This window comes from Capsicum annuum, chromosome 12 (genome assembly GCF_002878395.1).
Source record: "Capsicum annuum cultivar UCD-10X-F1 chromosome 12, UCD10Xv1.1, whole genome shotgun sequence".
Lineage (NCBI taxonomy): Eukaryota > Viridiplantae > Streptophyta > Magnoliopsida > Solanales > Solanaceae > Capsicum > Capsicum annuum.
This window is the reverse complement of record NC_061122.1, coordinates 2046682-2068794: the sequence shown is the minus strand read 5'-3', so window position 1 is coordinate 2068794 and position 22113 is coordinate 2046682. Positions and strand designations below refer to the sequence as shown.

The 22113-nt window shown below is 41.5% G+C and overlaps 1 protein-coding gene across 1 annotated transcript; it reads right to left on the bottom strand.

Annotated features, from left to right (window-relative positions):
* Positions 1–10121: 10121 nt before the first annotated feature.
* Positions 10122–17245, bottom strand: LOC107851123 (isocitrate dehydrogenase [NADP]). The gene is made up of 16 exons (XM_016696040.2): positions 17006–17245; positions 14155–14198; positions 13939–14048; positions 13740–13777; positions 13362–13439; positions 13219–13272; positions 13035–13136; positions 12766–12857; positions 12425–12528; positions 12205–12273; positions 11998–12113; positions 11793–11827; positions 11434–11576; positions 11063–11185; positions 10873–10963; positions 10122–10348 (listed from the first exon to the last, which is right to left on the bottom strand). The coding sequence occupies exons 1-15, from the start codon at positions 17226–17228 to the stop codon at positions 10873–10875; spliced, it is 1422 nt and encodes a 473-aa protein (XP_016551526.2). The 5' UTR covers positions 17229–17245; the 3' UTR covers positions 10122–10348.
* Positions 17246–22113: the final 4868 nt, after the last annotated feature.

Here is a 22113-nt window from a genome sequence, read left to right as displayed (position 1 = left end):
ATAGCCACAAAAATTTAAACGGAACACACTGGGACCATCCCCAACCACCCTGGCATTCCCTGATCAATTTTCGGCCTAAAGAATGCCCGATCCCTGAACCCACCCCCAAAACCATAGGCAAAAGCATATTAATTTGGCCCGAAAATGCCCCGTTCGCGCTATTTCGCCCATTTGTCGACCAAAATGGCCATGAAAAATAAAACGAACACACTAGGATGATCCCCAACCTCCCTGGCACACCCCGATCAATTTTTGGCCCACAGCATGCCCGAACCCCGGGACCACCCTCAAAACCGTGGGCTATAGCACATCGATTTAGCCCAAAAATACCCAGTTTGCACCGTTTCACCATTTATCCAGCCAAATGGCCACGACAATTTAAACGATCCACACTGTGATGATCCCCAACCTATATGGCATGCGTCGATCAATTTTTGGCCCACAACACGCCAGGACCTTGGGCCCACCGTCAAAACCGTGGGCTATAGCACATCAATTTAGCCTGAAAATTCCCCATTTGTGCCTTATCGCCCGTTTGTCCACCCAAATGGCCATGAAAATTTAAACGCACCACACTGGACGATCCCCAACCTCCCTGGAATACCTCAACCAATTTTCTACCCACAGCACGCCCATACCCCGGGTCCACCCCTGAAATCGTGAGCTAAAACATACTGATTTTGCCCGAAAAATGCCCCGTTCGCGCCGTTTCACCTGTTTATCCACCCAAATAGCCACAAAAATTTAAATGGACCTCACTGGTATGATCCTTAACCCCTCTGGAATGCCCCGATCAATTTTCGGCCAACAACATGCTCGGACACCGGGCCCACCCCCAAAATCGTACTATAGTACACCAATTTTGTTCGAAAATGCCCGATTTGCGCCGTTTCACCCATTTGTCCACCCTAATAACCACGAAAATTTAAACAGACTACACTGAGATGATCTTCAACCTCCCTAGCACCCGTCGGTTGATTTTTAGACTACAGCACGCCCGAAACTCAGGGCAATACATGAAACCGTGGCTATAGCACACGATTTATCCCAAAAATGCCCCGTTTATGCCATTTCGCCCATTCGTCCACCCAAATAGCCACGAAAATTTAAACGGACCATACTGGAATGATCCCCAACCTCTTTGGCACACCCCGGTTGATTTTTAGCCCACAGCATGCCCGAACCCTGGGCCCACCCCCAAAACCGTAGGCTATAGCATATCGATTTTGCCTGAAAATGCCCCATTCACGTCGTTTCGCCCGTTTATCCCTCAAATGGCTACAAAAAATTAAACGGACCACACTGGGATGATCCCCAACCTCCCTGGCATGCCCCAATCTATTTTTGGCCCACAGTACACTCAGACCCCGGGCACCCCCGAAACCATGGGCTATTGCACACCGATTTGGCCCGAAAATATCCCGTTCGTGCCGTTTCGCCCGTTTGTCCACCCGAATGGCTACAAAAATTTAAACGGAACACACTGCGACGATCCCCAACCTCCCTTGCATGCCTCGATCGATTTTTAACCCACAGTACGCCCGAACCCCGAGCCCACCCCCAAACCATAGGCTTTAGCACATCGATTTGTCCTGAAAATGCCCCATTCGTGCCGTTTCACCCGTTTGTCCACCCAAATGGCCATGAAAATTTAAACAAACAACACTGGGACGATCCCCAACTTCCCTGTCTTGCCCCGGTCAATTTTTAGCCCACAGCATGCCTGGACCCCGCACTCACCCCCAAAACCGTGGGCCATAGCACACCAATTTAGCCCAAAAATGCCTCGTTTGCACCGTTTCACCCGTTTGTCCGCCCAAATGGCCACGAAAATTTAAACGGACCAGACTAGGACGATCCCAAATATCCCTGGCATGCCCCAATCAATTTTTGGTACACAGCACGTTCAGACCTCGAGCCCACCCCCGAACCGAACCCATAGGCTATAGCACAGCAATTTGTCCTGAAAATGCCTCATTTGTGCATTTTTGCCCATTTATCCACCCAAATGGCCACGAAAATTTAAACGGATCACACTGGGAATATCTCCAACCTCCCTGGCAAGACCCGATCAATTTTTGGCCCACAGCACGCTCGAACCCCAGGCTGACCCTCGAACCGTGGGCTATAGCACATCGATTTGTCCTGAAAAGGCCCCGTTCACACCGTTTCGCCCGTTTGTCCACCCAAATGGCCACAAAAACTTAAAAAGACCAACCCGGGATGATCCCCAACATTCCTGGCACGCCCCGATCAATTTTTAGCCCACAGCATACCCGGACCCCTGACCCACCCCTGAAATCGTGGGCTATAGCACACCGATTTGCCCCGAAAATGCCTCGTCGCGCCGTTTCGCTCGTTTATCTACCCCAAATGGCCACAAAAATTTAAATGGACCACACTAGAACAATCCTCAACCTTCCTGGCACGCCCCGATCAATTTTCAGCTCACATTACGCCTGAGGCTCGAGCCCACCCCCAAAACCATGGGCTATAGCACACCAATTTAGCCCAAAAAGGCCCCGTTCGTGCCGTTTTGCCCGTTCGTCCACCCAAATGGCCACGAAAATTTAAACGGACTACACTGGGATGATTCTCCACCTCTCTAGCATGCCCCGAATGATTTTTGGCCACCAGCATGCCCGAACCCTGGGCCCACCTCTAAAACCGCAACTATAGCACACTGATTTGGCCCAAAAATGCGCTGTTCGCGTCGTTTCACCTGTGTGTCCACCCAAATGGCCACAAAAATATAAATGGTCCACTAAGAGGATCCCCAACCTCCCTGGCATGCCCCGATTGATTTTTGGACCACAGCATGCCCGAACCCCGAGCCCACTCCCAAAACCGTGGGCTATAACACACCGATTAGCCAAAAAAGTCCCGTTTACGCCGTTTCACCCGTTTGTCCACCCAAATGGCCACAAAAATTTACACGGACTACACCGGGACGATCCCAACCTCCTTGGCATGCCCCGATCAATTTTCAGCCCATAGCAGGACTGGACATCTAGCCCACCACCAAAACCATGGGTGATCACACCAATTTGGCTCGAAAATGCCCCGTTCATGCCATTTCGCTCATTTGTCCACCCAAATGGCCACGAAAATTTAAACAAACCACACGGGGACGATCCTCAACCTCCCTGGAACGCACCGGTTAATTATCACCCCACAGCACGCCCAGACCCCTGCCCACCCCTAAAACCATGGGCTATAGCACACCGATTTATCCCAAAAATGCCCCGTTCACGTTATTTCGCTCATTTGTCCACCCAAATGGCCACAAAAATTTAAATGAACCGCACGGGGACGATCCTCAACCTCCCTGGAACGCACCGGTTAATTATCACCCCACAGCACGCCCAGACCCCTGGCCCACCCCCAAAACCATAGGCTATAGCACATCGATTTATCCCAAAAATGTCCCGTTCGCGTCATTTCGCCCGTTTGTCCACCCAAATGGCCAAAAAATTTAAACGAACCATATTGGGATGATCCCCGATTAGGCCTGAAAAAGCCCAGTTTGCTCCGTTTCACCGGTTTGTTCACCCAAATGGCCATAAAAGTATAAACGAACCACACTGGGATGACACACAACCTCCTTGGCACGCCTCGGTCAATTTTTGGCCCATAGCACGCCCGAAACCCAGGCCCACCCCCAAAACTGTAGGCTATAGCACACCGATTGGGCCTAAAAATTCCCCGTTCGTGTCGTTACGCCCGTTTGTCCATACAAATGGCCACAAAAATTTAAGCACACCATACTGGGATGATCCCCAACCTCCCTGGCATGCCCAGATAGATTTTAGGCATACAGCACGCCCAGAACCTGGGGACACCCCCAAAACCGTGGGCTCTAGCATACCAATTTTGCCCAAAAATGCCTCTTCGCGCCTTTTCGCCCATTTGTCCACGGAAATAGCCACAAAAATTTAAACAGACCACACTGGGTCGATCCCCAACCTCCCTGGCACGCCCCAATAGATTTTTGACCCACAGCACGCTTCTATCCCCAGCCCACCCCCAAAATCGAGAGCTATAGCACATTGATTTGGCCCGAAAATGCCCTGTTCCTGCCGTTTCGCCCCTTTGTCCATCCAAATGGCCACAAAAATTTAAATGGTCCATAATAGGACAATCCCCAACCTCCCTGGCATGCCCCAATCAATTTTCGGCCCACAACACGCCCAGACCCCGGGCGCAAGCCCAAAACTGTTGGCTATAGCACACTGATTTGGCCGAAAAATGTCTCATTCGCGCCGTTTTACCCGTTTGTCCACCCAAATGGCCTCAAAAATTTAAACAGACCACACTGGGACGATCCCCAACCTCCCTGGCATGCCCCGGCCAATTCTTGGCCCACAGCACGCCCGGACCCCGGGCCCAACCCTGAGACGATTTTCAACCTCCCTGGCACGCCTCGGTCAATCTTTGGCCCACAGCACGCTCGAACCTCGGCCCACCCCCGAAATCGTGGCCTCTAGAACACCATTTGGCCCGTAAATGCCTCGTTCATACCGTTTTGCCCGTTTGTCCACCCAAATGGCCACAAAAATTTAAACGGACCACACTGGGACGATCCTCAACCTCCCTGGCATGCCTCGATCGATTTTCGGCCAATAGAACTACCGGACCCAGGGACCACCCCCTAAACTGTGGGCTATAGCATACCAATTTGGCCTGAAAATGAGTTGTTCGCGTCGTTTCGCTCGTACGTCCACCCAAATGGACACAACAATTTAAACGGACCACTCTGAGACGATCCCCAACCTCCCTGGCATACGCCGATTGATTTTCGTCCAGCAGCACGCCCGGACCCCAGGCCCACCCCCGAAACCATATGCTATAGCACACCGATTTGGCTCAAAAATGTCCCGTTCGCTCCGTTACACCTGTTTGTCCACTCAAATGGCCACAAAAATTTCAACGGACCACACTGCGATGATCACCAACCTCTCTGGCAGGCCCCGATCTATTTTTGGCCTACAGCACGCCCAGACCCTAGGCCCACCCATAAAACCATGGGCTATAGCACACTGATTTGGCCCGAAAATGCCCCATTCGCGTCGTTTCGCCCGTTTGTCCACCCAAATAGCCACGTAAATTTAAACAGACCACATTGGAGCAATCCCCAACCTCCCTGGCATACCTCGATCGATTTTTGACCCACATCTTACACGGACCTCGGGTCCACCCTCGAAACCATGGTCTATAGCACACCAATTTAGCTCGATAATGCCCCGTTCACGCCGTTTCGCTCGTTTCTCCACCCAAATGGCCACGAAAATTTAAACGAAACACACTGGGACGATCCCTAACCTCCTTGGCATGCCCCGGTCAATTTTCAGCGCACAGCACGCCCGAACCCCAAGCCCAGCCCCAAAACCGTGAGCTACAGCACACCATTTGGCCCGAAAATGCCTTATTTGCGCTGTTTCGCCCGTTTGTCCACCCAAATGGCCCCAAAAAATTACATGGACCATACTGGGACGATCCTTAACCTCCTTGGCACGCCCCGATCGATTTTCGGCCCACAGCACGCCCGGACCCTGGGTCTACCCTTAAAACCGTGGGCTATAGCACACCGATTTGGCCTAAAAATACCCCGTTTACGCTATTTAGTTTGTTTGTCTACCTAGGACCCACCCCCAAAACCATAGGCTATAGCAAACGATTTGGCTCGATAATGCCCCGTCCACGCCATTTCGACCGTTTCTACACCCAAATGGCCACGAAAAATTAAACGGACTACACTGGGACGATCCCTAACCTCCCTGGCATGCCCCGGTCGATATTCGGCCCACAGTACGCCCGAACCCCGGGCCAACCCCCAAAACCATGGGCTATAGCACACGATTTGGCCCAAAAGTGCCTTGTTCGCGCCGTTTCGCCTGTTTGTCCACCCAAATGGCTTCGAAAATTTAAATGGACCATACTAGGACGATCCCTAACCTCCTTGGCACACCCCGATCGATTTTCGACCCACAGCACGCTCGAACCCCGAGCCCACCCCCAAAACCGTGGGCTATAGCACACTGATTTGGCCTGAAAATACCCCGTTCGCACCGTTTCACCTGTTTGTCCACCCAAATGGACATGAAAATTTAAACGGACCAACCTGAGACGATCTCCAACCTCCATGGCATGCCCCATCGATTTTCGACACACATCAGGCTCGGACCCCGGGCCCACCCCCCAAAATCATAGGCTATAGCACACCAATTTGGCCTGAAAATTCTTCGTTCGCGCCATTTCGCCCGTTTGTCCACCCAAATATCCACGAAAATTTAAACGGACCACACTGGGACAATCCTCAACCTCCCTGGCACGCCCCGAATAATTTTTGGCCCACAGCACGCCTGGACCCCGGGCCCACCCCCAAAACCGTGGGCTATACCAATTTGTCCCGAAAATGCCTATTCGCGCCATTTCGCCTGTTTGTCCACCCAAATGGCCACGAAAATTTAAATGGACCACACTAGAACGATACCCAACCTCCCTGGAATACCCCCGGTCAATTTTTGGCTCACAGCACGCCCAAACCCCGTGCCCACCCCCGAAACTGTGCGCTATAGCACACCGATTTGGCCCAAAAACATCCCGTTCACACTATTTCACCCGTTTGTCCACCCAAATGGCCACTAAAATTTAAACAGACCACACTGGGACAATCCCCAACCTCCCTGGCAGACCCTGGTCAATTTTAGGCTCACAGCACGCCCGGACCCCAAGCCCACCCCCAAAATCGAGGGCTATAGCATATCGATTTGGATCGAAAATACCCCGTTTCACCCGTTTGCCCACCCAAATAACCATGAAAATTTAAACAGACCACACTGGGATGATCCTCAACCTCCCTGTCATGCCTCGATCGATTTTCAGCCCACAGCACACCTGAACCCCCAGCCCACCCCCAAATCGTGGGCTATAGCACACCGATTTGGCCCGAAAATGTCCCGTTCGCATCGTTTTGCCGTTTGTCCATCCAAATGGCCACAAAAATTTAAACGGACCACACTGGGACAATCCCCAACCACCCTGGCACTCCCCGATTGATTTTCATCCCACAAGATGCTTGGACCCCGAGCCCCCCCAAAACCATAGGCTATAGCACACCGATTTGGCCCATAAATGCCCCGTTCACACCGTTTTGCCTGTTTGTCCACCCAAATGGTTACGAAAATTTAAACAGACCACACTGGGATAATCCCCAACCTCCCTGGCACGCCCCGATCAATTTTTGGCCCACAACATGCCTGGACCCTGGGCCCACCCCCAAAACCGTGGGCTATATCACATCGATTTAGCCCGAAAATGCCCCGTTCGCGCTGTTTCGCTCGTTTGTCCACCCAAATGGCCACGAAAAATTAAACGGATCACACTGGGACGATCCCCAACCCCCGTGGCACGCCTGGTTCGCCAATTTGTCCACAAAAATTTAAACAGACCACGCTGGGACAATCCCCAACCTTCCTAGCACGCTCCAGTTGATTTTCAACCCACAGCACGCCTGAACCCCAGGTCCACCCCCGAAATTGTGGGCTATAACACACCGATTTGGCCCGAAAATTCCCCATTCGCGCTGTTTTACCCGTTTGTCCACCTAAATGGCCACGAAAATTTAAACGGATCACACTGGGACGATCCTCAACCTCCCTGCGTGCCCGATCAATTTTTTCGGCCGACGGTACCCCCGGACCCAGGCCCACCCCCAAAACCGTGGGATATAGCACACCGTTTTGGCCTGAAAATGCCTCGTTCACGCCATTTTGCTAGTTTAACCACCCAAACGGCCTCAAATAAATAAACAAACCACATTAGTACGATCTCCAACCTCCCTAGCACGCCCATGTTTTTTTTCGTCCCATGGAACCCCCGGACCCCGGGTCCACCCCCAAAATCGTGGGCTATAGCTCACCAATTTGGCCCAAAAATTCCCTGTTCACACCATTTCGCTCGTTTGACCTTTCAAATAGCCTCGAATAAATAGACGGACCACATTGGGACGATTCCCAACCTCCCTGCCACGGCCAGGTTGATTTTTGACCCACGACACCCCCGAACCCTGGGCCCACCCTCAAAACCGTGGGCTATAGCACACTGATTTGGCCCAATCACATCGTTTCACCCGTTTAACCACCCAAATAGCGTCAAATAAATAAACGAACCACACTGGGACGATCTCTAACCGCCCTGGCACGCCCAGGTCAATTTTCGACACACGGCACCCCCGGACCCTAGGTCCACCCCTAAAATTGTGGGCTATAGCACACCAATTATTCTCAAAAATGCTCCGTTCGTGTCGTTTCGCTCGTTTGACCACTCCAAATGTCCTTGAATAAATAAACGAACCATGGTGGGATGATCCTCATCCTCTCTGGCACGTCCAGGTCGATTTTTGGCCCACGACACCCGCAGACCCCGGGCCCATTCCCGAAACTATGGGTTGCACACTGATTTGGCTCAAAAATGCCCCGTTCCTATCGTTTCACCCGTTTGACCATCCAAATAGCCTCAAATAAATAAATGGACCACACTGGGATGATCCTCCACCTCCCTGGCACACCCAAGTCAATTTTTGGCCCACAACACCCCCAACCTCGAACCCACCCCCAAAATCGTGGGCTATAGCACACAGATTTGGCCCGAAAACATTCTGTTCCCGCCGTTTTGCCTTTTTGACAACCTAAATGGCCTCAAATAAATAAACGGCCCACACTGGGACAATCCCCAACCTCCCTAGCACGTCCAGGTCGATTTTTGGCCCACGGTACCCTCGAACCCCGGGCCCAACCCAAAACTGTGGGCCCAATTTGGAGGAAAGTGCAGATTTAATAGGATAGAAGTTGTCTTTTAGTAAATCGGCTTGACCAGTCCGCATAGATCTTGAAAAAATATCGATATTCAAAAAAATTGCTTTAAACGGACATCCGAGCGCAACGTTATAAAGGTTTAAAGTTTCACTAATTTACAACTACTTTTTTCTAGTTTTTTTCTCTCCCTATTTTTGGTTGACCTTTTTATCTAACTTAAATTTTTATTTATATGGAACAGGCTTCCATGATAGCTTTATTAGAAATTACTAAAGACAGGCGTGTCAAGTAAATTTTCTCAAAAAAATCGCTCTTATCTTATTCAACAGAAACAAATGACCCGTTCGCGCCATTTGACCACCCAAATGCCCCCAACTCTGTCGGGACACCCTTATCCATTCCACACACGATTGGGAGCCATCGGTCGAACTTCAACCCAAACCACGCTCGGGGCCTAGGCCCACCTTGAGAACCATGGACTAATACCCAACGATTTGGCCAAAAAATGGTTTATTTGCACCGTTTTGCTCATTTGACCACCCAAGTGGCCCCCACCGACCCCGTTGGACCACCCTCACCCTGTCCACACACGGTTGGTGGGACACCGGTTGATTTTTAATCCAAACCACGCCAGGGTCCTGGGCCCACCCCGAGAACCATGGACTCACACTCGACATAGCCCAAAAAAAGGCCCGTTTGCACCATTTCCCCCATTTGATCACCCAAATGGCCCAACCGACCCCATCAGGCCACCCTCACCCGTTCCACACATGGTCGGAGAGCCGCTGATCGATTTTCAACGCAAACCACGCCCGAGGCCCTGGCCAACCCCAAGAACCACGGGCAAACACCCACCAATTTGGTCCGAAAAGGGTCAGCTCGTGCCGTTTCGCCCGTTTGACCACCCAAATGGCCCCACTGACCCCGCCGGACCACCCTCACCCACTCTACACACGGCCGAGGGTTACTGTATTTCTTTATGATTTCTTCAGTACCATATTTCCTTTTCTAATTGATTTGGATATATTTACTTGAGCTAAGGGTGCATCAAAAATAGTCTTCACAAGGTAAGCGTGAAGCTGCGTACACACCACCCAGCTCCCTAGACATCACTTGCAAAATTTCACTGACTATATTGTTGTTGGTTTAAATTATTCTCTTGTCTAGGAACCTTTCTTGGCAGTTACTAATGACATGTGAAAGATGCAAAAGCAAATGTGAAATGTTACACACTAATTTTATCATGCATCCATCTTTACTTTATGAGATTATTAGAATCAACTAAAAATCAACGACGACGGCACCTTTAAACCAAACAAGTTGAGATCAGCTATATAATATAAATCGCCACCATCCACAACGATAATTTTATATATAAAAAAGTACTAGAAGTCCTCTATATTTTCTTCTAGCGGCCGGAGACGGAGTAGAATAGTATAAAGAGTAAATTCACATGTTGAATGGTGTGACTTTGCCATCTTATCTATGGATCCTCAAAGACACTGCAAACTGTCTTCCTCCCTAAGTTTAGCCTGGAAACAATAGATAAAAAAGAGTCAACGAAAGAACTACGATGATTAAAAGACCGACAGACACACTGTCTAGTGGTATAAATTCACTGATATGAAAATTTTAATGAATGAAGGGAATAATAGATGGATGTGGGGGGTGAGGTGGGGTGGGGTGGGGGGTTGACCAACTTATACAAGAAAATGGATCAAAAGGCATGAGGGTGGATCAGAAGTTCCGAAAAGCTATGTTGATCGGACTCTTTAAAATTGCCTACAGGTGCATGTCTCCTTCAAAAATAGTAAATTTTTAGAGGATCTAACACACGCATGGTAACATTTGTGAAGAGTTCGAGCAACATAGCTGGAATGTTGGGGTGCGAGTGTGTAATATGGTAATAGTCATGAATAGTAACGAGACAAGACTGGTGAGAACGCGAGGTATTAAGAAGTTATGACGTACTTTTCGTGCAATAACGTAGTTGCAACAATTCAAGACAATAAATCCAGATAAGAAAACGATTAAGTTTGCGATTAGAGAAACACACTTAAATCTTTGGTTTCAGAAGTCTAGCTTTGAGCTCATCAGCCACAGCATCAATGAAATCTTCAGTGTTCACATATTGGTGTCTAGCAACCCTGTAAGGTTTCGGTAACACGTGAATTATAACAACGACAGCACAAAGGATAACTTCGGAATGCGAAATACTATGAATAAGAACACAGTAGGAAGCTCACTTGGATCCGTGGATAATAAGTGCTAGATCTTTGGTCATTTTCCCGTTTTCCACTGCACCGATGCAAGCTGCTTCTAGTTTGTTGGTGAAATCTAAGAGTGCAGCATTGTTGTCCAACATTGCCCTGTACAAAATACATGATTATTTTTTCACTACTGCGACGACACAAAATCGACACAAAACTTAAGTGCATCAACTTCTTTACTTGATGCCGTCAACTCATATGGATAATGGACGGTGGACCTGCCTGTGGCAAGGGTTGAATCCATGATGTGTGCCTAATCCACACATCATGTGCTACACTCTTACCTTACCACTAGACCAAAGACTAGGGGGTGCTAAGGCGGCAAATTAAGTACCAGAATGTCCTACCTATGTGCAAGTCCACGAGTCCAAGCAAAAATTGAGGCGATGCTGTTCGTGCTGGTTTCACCTCCTTTTTGATGAACCCTGTAGTGTCGTGTAACAGTTCCATGGGCTGCTTCTGCTTCCACGGTCTTTCCATCCGGACATATCTGAACCAAATATTCCAACCCCATTGGAATCCAAAATGAAGTCGCAAATCAGAAATGAAGCTAAAATGATCCAACGAACGATAAATCTTATTTTCTAGAAAACATCTGAATCAAGCATGGATTTCTCAAATAATCATATGAAATCACGAGAAAAAGAACCCGAAATTAAAGGAACTGGGAGAAGAAGGGGAAAATGGAAGCAAATAAAGAACATACCAGGATCGAGGTCATCAATCCGAGGGATCCAAATCCTGTTAAAGTGATAAAGAGTTTAAGAACAACTGTGAGCTCATACGAGCACGAAAGTAGGTAGCGTAAGTGAAAATTGAACAAGCAATTTTTGTCTTACCATTTTCATATTGAAAATCCAAAATGCATTCTAGATAGATTTATAAACCGTTAGCAAGCTGGCCAAGCATACCTTGTGCTAAGAAATCACTCTGTACATCTCCATCATAGTTTTTGCACGCCCATACATAACCACCGTCACTTTTTAAAGCATAAGCAACCATATCATCGATGAGGCGATGTTCGTACCTATTTTCATGAATTCAAGCATTTAAGAATCTCCATTATTTACAATCATTAACAAGAACCAGTTGTTGGAAATGAAAAGTTGGGTGCTTACCAGATCCCAGCTTCTTCAAACTTCAACTTCCAGTTGGACTCATAAACTTCCTGGAATATGTCCTTGAATCTTCAGAAAAGATCATAAAATGTAAGAATAGAAACCCAAAAATAGAACGGGTAGGGAAGACAGGCAAATAGAGGTAAAAAGGTAAATGAATAATCCAACTTAAATGGTGAGTGTGCAGATAATAATAGAATCATATCAGCGCTAGACATACCTTCCGTCGTATTTCTTAAGGATGGTATTCTTTGTGCTAAGATAGAGTGGCCATTTCTTTTGGTACGCCATGTTCATAGAAGCTTCAGCGAAAGAACGAATAGACTGCACCAAAAGAAAAAAGCAAGAAAGATTCTAACTCTACGCATTCTAATTATTTCTTTTACGCCATGTTGGTCAGACTGTGCATACGGATCTGAAATCTAATTATTTGTTTTACGCCGTGCTGCGCAGACTGTGCATATGGGATCCTCCAAAAGTAGTGCAATTTTGAAGGATCCGATACGGGTGCAGCAACAATTTTGGAGAGACAGAGCAACATAGGTTTAGGTGCACTCAAACCTCATCCGTGTTGTACATGGATAGAGCTACTCCACCAGCACCAGTGAAGTTGTAAACCTCAAACTCGGTCTTTTGATCCGTCCCTTCTGGTACTGCAATCAGGTTCAACAGAATATCTCAGCGGCATTTTCTAAACAGAATAACCAAAAGGTGTGAATGAACTTGAACCAATTTAGTCGAAGACAAACTAGAGTAGAACAAATAAATATCCAGCGGAACTTGAGAATCATAAAGGTTCATGCAACTATACAGATCAGCAAAAACTTTACCAAATACTAATTTGAGTTTTCCAGCTCCTTGAATTACTGTATCAGTAGCTCGATATTGATCACCAAAAGCATGTCTGCCAATGCATATCGGTTTTGACCAACCTGATGCCAGCTACATCTATGTAAGTGAAAGAGAATAAACTGAACAACGAACAAATATACAACTTCAGCAAGTTAAATATACCTGGGACAAGTCGAGGGATGTTTTTGCAGAGGATTGGTTCCCTGAATACCGTACCTGCAACAAAATAACCAATGATAATGGTTATCTTAAATCCCATACAAAGATATCACCCACCAAATTGTCGTGTAGAGATGGAGACTCACCATTTAGAATATTCCTAATTGTCCCATTTGGGCTCTTCCACATATGCTTCAAGTTAAACTCCTTCATACGAGCCTCATCTGCAAATGCATGCACATACAACTTTATTCCAAGTTCAACATCTTATATTGTCTCTCTGTCTAATTTATATGCTAAAGAACTTATGATTTTATCGAACTTTTTTCAATGTTTTCAAGTTGTAGCACATAGTTCCTTGATGTAGGTCCTAAACACGCAACTTCTATTTTAAAGACCAAACAATAGATGTCCGATATTACAGTAAAATTAGATCGTTTAACCATTGTACTCTGAATACCATAATTAATCCAGGACCAGTAGGTTAATATAATCAAATAATCCACACGAAAAAATGTAAACACCTGGAGTGATGGTTGCACACTTAATTGCTACATTATACCTGCAATTTGTCAGTTCAAACATAATAAGGCTGGGTGTATAAAGATCAAACATTCAGTAATCGATGGAAAGATTAGGGAAAGTCAGCATATGAACTTGCTCCTAAAACAGTCATTCTTTCATTAAGTAGATACTAGACGATAGAAAGAAATGAATACATACTTCAAAGTAGCCTTAGCGCTTTCAATTGTAACCTTATCATCTGTGGCATCACGGTGAGGAAGGCCAAGATCGAAGTATTTTATATCCAACTCCACAAAGGGCAAGATGAGCTAACGCTTAAAAGCGAATTCATATATCAGCAACTGTGAAATGAATATGAGAGGATAGGCATAGAATATTTAACTGAGATGTGCATAAGCCAAACAACGTTTTTACCTTATCCTTGATTAATTTCCAAATGACACGGGTCATTTCATCTCCTGCATCACAGTCATATAGAGAAATAAGAAAATGAAAATACACATTTATTGACAGTTGGAAGAACCAATGAGTAAATGCAGTGGACCAAACTAATCTTATCATATATAATGCCGTAATGTGAACTTTTATCATACTTTGAAGGTTGATTATCATTTCAACCCCCCTATACGGCAATAACTACAATTTTTGGGGATGAACTTACTAGCAAACTAGGCTGTTACGTATGGTATCAGAGGTGCCTCCGCCTCTGACCTTAAAGAATAGTGAAGAAAACTTAATCAAGGACGCTGAGTCCCTAAAGGGAGGTGTATGTAACACCTTAGGCAAATTAAACATTAATAAACATGGAGAGATGTTGGTATAAAAAGAAACAGGTCTTAGATCCTAGTGACGTAACCCAGGGGGTCAGATTGGCACAATGGAGGACATGGTGGAAGCTAAAAGCCTAAAACTGAATGCCAAGATGGAGCATTTCGAAGAAGCATGAACATTAAATAACCCTCTAGAAAACTAAGCTGATTATGAATGGGATGTAGGTTTGGAGAATGATAAGCTGGAATGGATTTGGGGAGGATGGTTAATAAGTAACGGGTAGGAATAGCCAACAGATAGGCTACGTTTAATGCTTATCCCTTCCTCATCTTCCTTCTTCTTTGTATTCCCATTCCCTTCTACCTTTCTTCATTATTTTTGCATTCAGTTGCATTGCAGATTCAGGTTTAATTAATTTCATTATCACTTCTCTGGTCCTTACTCTTAGATAAGTAGCCACTACACCTAGCAACAGGGTAACACGTTTTATAGCCGTTCCGACTTATGCTCAAAACAGACAGTCTCACTGGGCTGTTACACCCCTTTTATCCGAATAAGAAACAACATAACTATCCATTCTTGAACAAAAACAGTAAATAAACCTCTAGATACTAGTGAATAAAAATGCAAAAGATTCCTGAGATATTCTTTTCCAGCGGTTAAGAAGACACCCTTTTTCCCCAGAAACAACTTAAAAATCAATTCTTGAATAATCAGTACATAAATTATATGAAATTACAACCTCCATACATTAGTGGACAGGTGGACAAAACTGCAACAATGTTAAGAAGATATCCTTTTCATCCAGAATCAAGAAACAGCATAAAAATCAATTCTTTAACTAAAATCATTACATATTAGAATATAACAACCTACCGAAACTGAAGCAGCATAAAAATCAACTCTTGAACAAGAAACAATACATATTTTTTATGAAATTACAGCCTCCAGATATTAGTGGACTGGTAGATAGGGGAGCTTGGAGGTCGCGGGAGTAGAAGGTTTGTTGATAGTTGAGCATTCTCTCACTGCCCTACGGGATAGGTAGGCTTAGTCATCATACTTGGACCTTCCTTCTTACCAATAGTATTAACACTATTCTCATAGTTTCTTGTTCCTTGATTTCGGCTATCACCGATGTTTTTTCTACTCCCATTATTACATTATTTCGTTGCCATTACTATTCTTTCTACTGTCTATTGTGTAATGCCCTCCATTTCGCATTATTTCATTGTTCACATGCTCCCATATCTATATCCCCTTTTTCAAACTGTTTACTATGCTTTATTTAAACCGAGGATGTATCATAAACAACCCTCTATCTCAACGAAGTAAGGGTAATGTCTGCGTACACTCTAACCCCCCACCCCACTTGTGGAATTACACATCATATGTTGTTGTTGTTGTTGGTAGATTAAAAAAAACAAAAAAAGATTAAAAATCCATAAACTCTTTTCACCCAGAATCAAGAAACAACATAGAAATCAATTCTTGAACTAAAATTTACTACAGCCTATTGAAACTGAAGCAGCTATATACACACATCGAATTCAAGAAAGTTATTTAGCACTATTCTCGTAGTTTTTTGTTCCTCGATTTCAGCTATCACTAGTGTTTTTTATGCTCCTATTATTGCACTGTCGTTACTGTTCTTTCTTCCGACTCTTGTGTAATTCTCTCCATTTCACATTATTTCGTTCTTCTTATTATATTCCCCCCATATCCGTATCCCCTTTTTCAAACTGTTTGGTATACTTCAATTAACCCGAGGTCCATCAGGAATAACCTATCAATCTCTACAAGGTATGGAAAAGGTCTGCGTACACTCTATACTCCCCAGACCCCAATTATGGGATTAGACCCCACTTATGGGATTACACGGAGAAATTATGAAGAGAGCCTTTCCACCCAGAATCAACAATCAGTAAAAAGGGCAGCTCGGTGCACTAAAGCTCCCTCTATGCACAGGGTTCGGGAAAGGGCCCCACCACAAGGGTGTATTTGCCGGAGGCTATTACCAAGCCTTGAACCCGCGACGTCCTGGTCAAATCGCGGGAACTTTACCAGTTACTCCATGGCTCCGCTTCTGAATCAAGAATCAGCATAAAAATCTATTCTTGAACTAAAATCACTACATAAAATTTGTCCCAACAAAGACAAAAAAAAACACTAGGTGATTCTTTAATCTGTCGTAGTCTTAGTGGACAAAGATAATAATATTTGTTGCTGTTGGGAGGCTGACAGGTAGCCCGCGGATTTAGTCTAGATGCCGAAATCTAGCTCGAACACCACAGTTATCAAAAAAAAAAATAATCACAACATAAAATTTGATATAATTAACAGCATATGTAAACAAAAGCAGCTATATACACACAAATCAAATTCAAGAAAGTTATAAAAAAAGCAATATAACAACAAAACAAAAAAAAATAAAGATCACAAATTATATTAAACAGTAAAGAATCATAGAGTAATAGAGAAATAAAGATCTGACCATCCATTTCAACTATGGGATTAGCCACTTTGATCTTTTGGAAAGCCATATTTAATGAAAATTTCAAATTAAGAAGTGGAAATTCTGGTGATATAAAGATTAATGGTGTTTGATAAAGAAAATTTCTTCTGCTAGAGAAGATTAAATTGCTAGAAAATGGAGAAATATAATTACTACTACTATGTAAGGGTAAATTGGACATAAAAAATAAGTTAGATGACATTTTTGTAAACTAGTTGTAGTTAGGTACTGTACGATGAATTTTTAATAATATATTTGTCTCAACAACTTTCGCACGTGATATTTATTTTTGACAACAACATTCTTGGAATTATCATAAGAGTGTTAAAGTGGGCCAGGCCGGGTCAACTCGGAACCAGCCCGTTAAAATTAACCGGCCAGGCCGGATTTGGGTTAAGCGGGCTGAGCTGATTTCGGGTTAAACAGAAAAACTTTTAAAAACAACCCTGACCCGACCTACTTAATTCAATCTGGTCTAACCCACCTAAATTCGCTCAAATCTGGTTAAAAAATCGGTCAAACTCGGTAAAAAAAAAAAAAAATTCAATATATACTATATATACCCACCTATATACATTTTAAATACGTTAAACAATATATATACACTATATATATAGTATATACTACATTAGAATTTGAAAAATATATACACATACACAATTATACATATATACGTAACATTCAATATATACGACTATACGTACTACTTTAAATAAAACATATATTACAACATATATATACTACAATATATATAAGTATATAGAGAGAGTTATGTACTAATTTATAAAACATATACATATGTATATGTTAAATATATACGTCTATAGAAGATATATACGCATCATTAATATATATATACTACTTTAAATAAAACATATACTACAATATATATATATATATATATATATATATAGTACAATATATATATAGTTATATACTAATTTATAAAACATATAAACATGTATACATTAAATATACACGCCTATTGAAGATATATACACAAATATACGCACCATTCAATATATATGTACTACTTTAAGTAAAACATATACTACAATATATGTATATACTGCAATATATATATAGTTATATACTAATTTATAAAACATATACACATGTATGCATTAAATATGTGTCTATAGAAGATATATATACAAATATACACACCATTCAATGTATATGTACTACTTTAAATAAAATATACTACAATATATATATATATATATATATGTTACAATATATATATATATATATTTATTTATATACTAATTTATAAAATATATACACATGTATACGTTAAATATACACATCTATAGAAGATATATACACACATATACTCACCATTCAATATATATATACTACTTTAAATAAAATATACTACAGTATATATATACATTACAATATATATATATATATATACATTACAATATATATATATACTAATTTATAAAACATATATACGTGTATACATTAAATATACATGTCTATAGAAGATATATACACATATATATGCTCCATTCAATATATATGTACTATTTTAAATAAAATATACTACAATAAATATACATTTTATATATATATATATAGTTATAGTTATAGTTATAGTTATATATATAGTTATATACTAATTTATAAAATATATACACATGTATACGTTAAATATACACGTCTATAGAAGATATTAAACATATATACGCACCAGTCAATATATATGTACTACTTTAAATAAAATATACAACAATATATATATATACATATATATATATATATATTAATTTATAAAACATATACACATGTATACGTTAAATATACACGTCTATAGAAGATATATACACACATTACGCACCATTCAATATATATGTATTACTTTAAATAAAACATATACTACAATATATATATACACTATAATATATATATAATTTATAAAACATATATTCATGTATACATTAAATATACACATCTATAGAAGATATATACACAAATATACAAAACATATGTTACTTAATATAATAAATTAATAATACTTGGTAGTAAATTAATAATATATTAGAAGTAAGTTTTTAATTTAAAGTAGAAATTCAATTTAAATCATTAAATGAAAAAAAATTACAAAATAAGCATTAAGGAGTGAATGAATGTTGAATTTTATTGATTGCGAAATGATCCAAAATTTATAATTTACATGAATGAAAAATCTACAAATTATGCATCATTTTTTTCGACTCATTCATGTTAATATTAATGGGAACTTGCATTGGATAGTCAAAGTCAACGAGGGCAAAACCATGCATTGGACTTGATTTTGCTGAGTTTCCCGTGAAGACGTAATTTCTTCAAGTTTCAGCTCGTTGTTCGGCTCCAATTCCATTCCTTGGTTTCTTCTTTCCGCTCTAATCCAATCTCTGAGGCAAACTAGAACATTCATTGCATTGCTTCCCAACAAGTGTCGGTTGTCTCCAAGCTGCTGTCATCCCTGACTAAAGGCGCTCTCTGATGCAACGGTTGACATTGGAACATTCAAGATATCTCTAGCTAATATTGATAGTACATGATATTGTGTTACATTACTCCTCCACCAATCCAACGTGTTGATCCTTCGTTTGCGATCCTCTGGTGATGACCGGAGAAAATATTTCAGCTCTTCTCTATAAGTTGATGTGTAAGCTCTGTCATCAACACTGTTCGAACAAGGTAAATCATAAAAGGAATCAGGAAAACCACTATGTGCCGCCCTTTTAGAAGATGATGGTTCCTCGGAAGGATGAGGAGCGACAATTGGAGTGATATTTGTAGGTACGACTAAATCAAATAAATCAGCGTAGTGATTATATAATTTTTCTATATATTTATTTGCATCACTCATAGCTGTCCACAAATCAGATTGTACTTGTTCAGAATCATTGTTAGTATTTATTTCCAAGTTAACATAAATAAAAGTACTAAAGTGGCACATAGTATTATATTTCATGCACGAATTTAGCATAGCACCAACCAAGTAAATACGGGGAATCGGAAAAAAATATTGTTAAAATTTAGTAAACATAGCACCAACAACTTCTTTATAACCTTCTTTATTTTATATTCTTTGAGCAAACTAGGAATATCGACTATATATGCCAAAGTTACAAACAGTAGGGTAATAAGCACCGAAAAATTCAACCGTAGCTACATAAATTTTTTATAAAAACTTAACTAGATCATTAATTACAACCCAATCAGAATCATGTTGTATGCAATCAGCAGAATCAGCAAATGAACCGCAATGCTGGTTAAAAGCTAGTGTAATAGGAACTCTATATTTATAACAAGTTTTTAAAAAATCATACGTAGAATTTCATCTAATATAAATTTCCTCAGTCATCAATATCGGTGCAAGTCCATTTTCTTGACATTTAACTTTAAATTCTCTAATTCATTTTCTTCGATTATTTCCTTGAATAAAACTAACAGCAAGATGGATTTTTTCAATATAAAGGTCAAGAAACTCAAGACCATTTTTTACAATTAAATTATATATATGACATGCACACTTAATATGAAAAATTTCAGGCAATGGTGGAGATAACTTAGATTTTAATTTTTTTTATCGTAGTCTTATTGTTATAAGCATTATCAAAAGCAATACATAAGATTTTATTTTCAATACCATAAAATCCGACGACTTTAACATTAGAATCAACAATAAAATCTCCAGTATGTTTACGATCTTCGTCATATAAAAAAGTAAGAATACGTTTTTCCATCACAAAATTACTATCCATCCAGTGACAAGTAACGGTTAAATAATCATTTTTATTTACAGCACGATCAAGATCAGAAGTTAGGGACAATCTACATTGAATATTTTTTAACAATGTTGATAAATAAAAACAATATTGTGAATGGAGTCTAAAAATATCAGATCGACAAGTACTTCTAGGAACACCATTAAACATATGATTATGAATTGCTTGAATATAATGAATAAACGCATTAGAAGAAGGAAAACTAAAAGGCAAACAACCCACAACTACCATTTTAGCTATTTCTTCCCGATCCCTCAATTTATTATACTTCTTCGTTACCTGACCGGTTGTTGGGTTCATTCTAATTTGTGTTGGCCCACCAACATCCCCATCACCTCGTGCAATATTTAACTCTCTTTCGTGAGCATCACCTATATGTCTCATTAACGTAACCGTACCCCCTTGCTTGCCTCCGCTTTTATGCTTATATATTTGTTGACAAATATTGCATTGCAACTCAGTATCTGATGTACGTTCAAAAAATTGTCATGCAATGTTAGTTGTTTTACAAGCTTTTGGGGCACGGGGAGGACAAGAAGGGAGATTAACTGATTCAGATCTAACGTTAGCATTTCCTACTGCGGGTGTTTCACCAATATTTTTATCATCTTCATCTAAATTAACCGCATCTACTTCATTTTCTTCTTCTATACCATAATTTTTCTGAGCTTCTACATAATCCATATCGCGAGTACCTACACCTAAAGGTTCACCTACGTTTTTCCTCAAAAGGCTGACTAAGCGGTGTCGGAGGTACACGGGTATATTTACTACTTGAACTACCTTTACCGCTAGTAATTTGCTTTTAACTACCACTACCGCTTCCGGGACAAATTTTTTTAACACCTTTAATAGCGAGGTTTCTTAATTTATCCATAATATAAATTACACTAAAAAAATTTAAAATACACAAATATAATAAAATTAAATATTCAATAATTAATACACTAAATAATAATTAAACGTAAGATATGGAACAACAATACCAGATTTTGGAAGTATCCTAAGGTTGCGACTTTAGAAACTTTCACTCGTACTTTGTAATCGCAAAATTAAAAAATTAAAGTGAGCACTTTAGGAAATTAAATTTATAGAATATTTGAGAATTGAGATTTGAGAGAGAATGGGATTTGATAGAATTAAAAATTGTGTGAAAAATGATTTGAAGGTGTAAGGTATTTATAGATTTTTTTTTTGGGATTAAAAAATAATTTTAAAAGTAATTTTTTTTTCTTTTAATTAATGGGCCCAAACTAGCCGTTTGGACCCAAAAACGGTTATATATATAGCCGTTGGACCAAA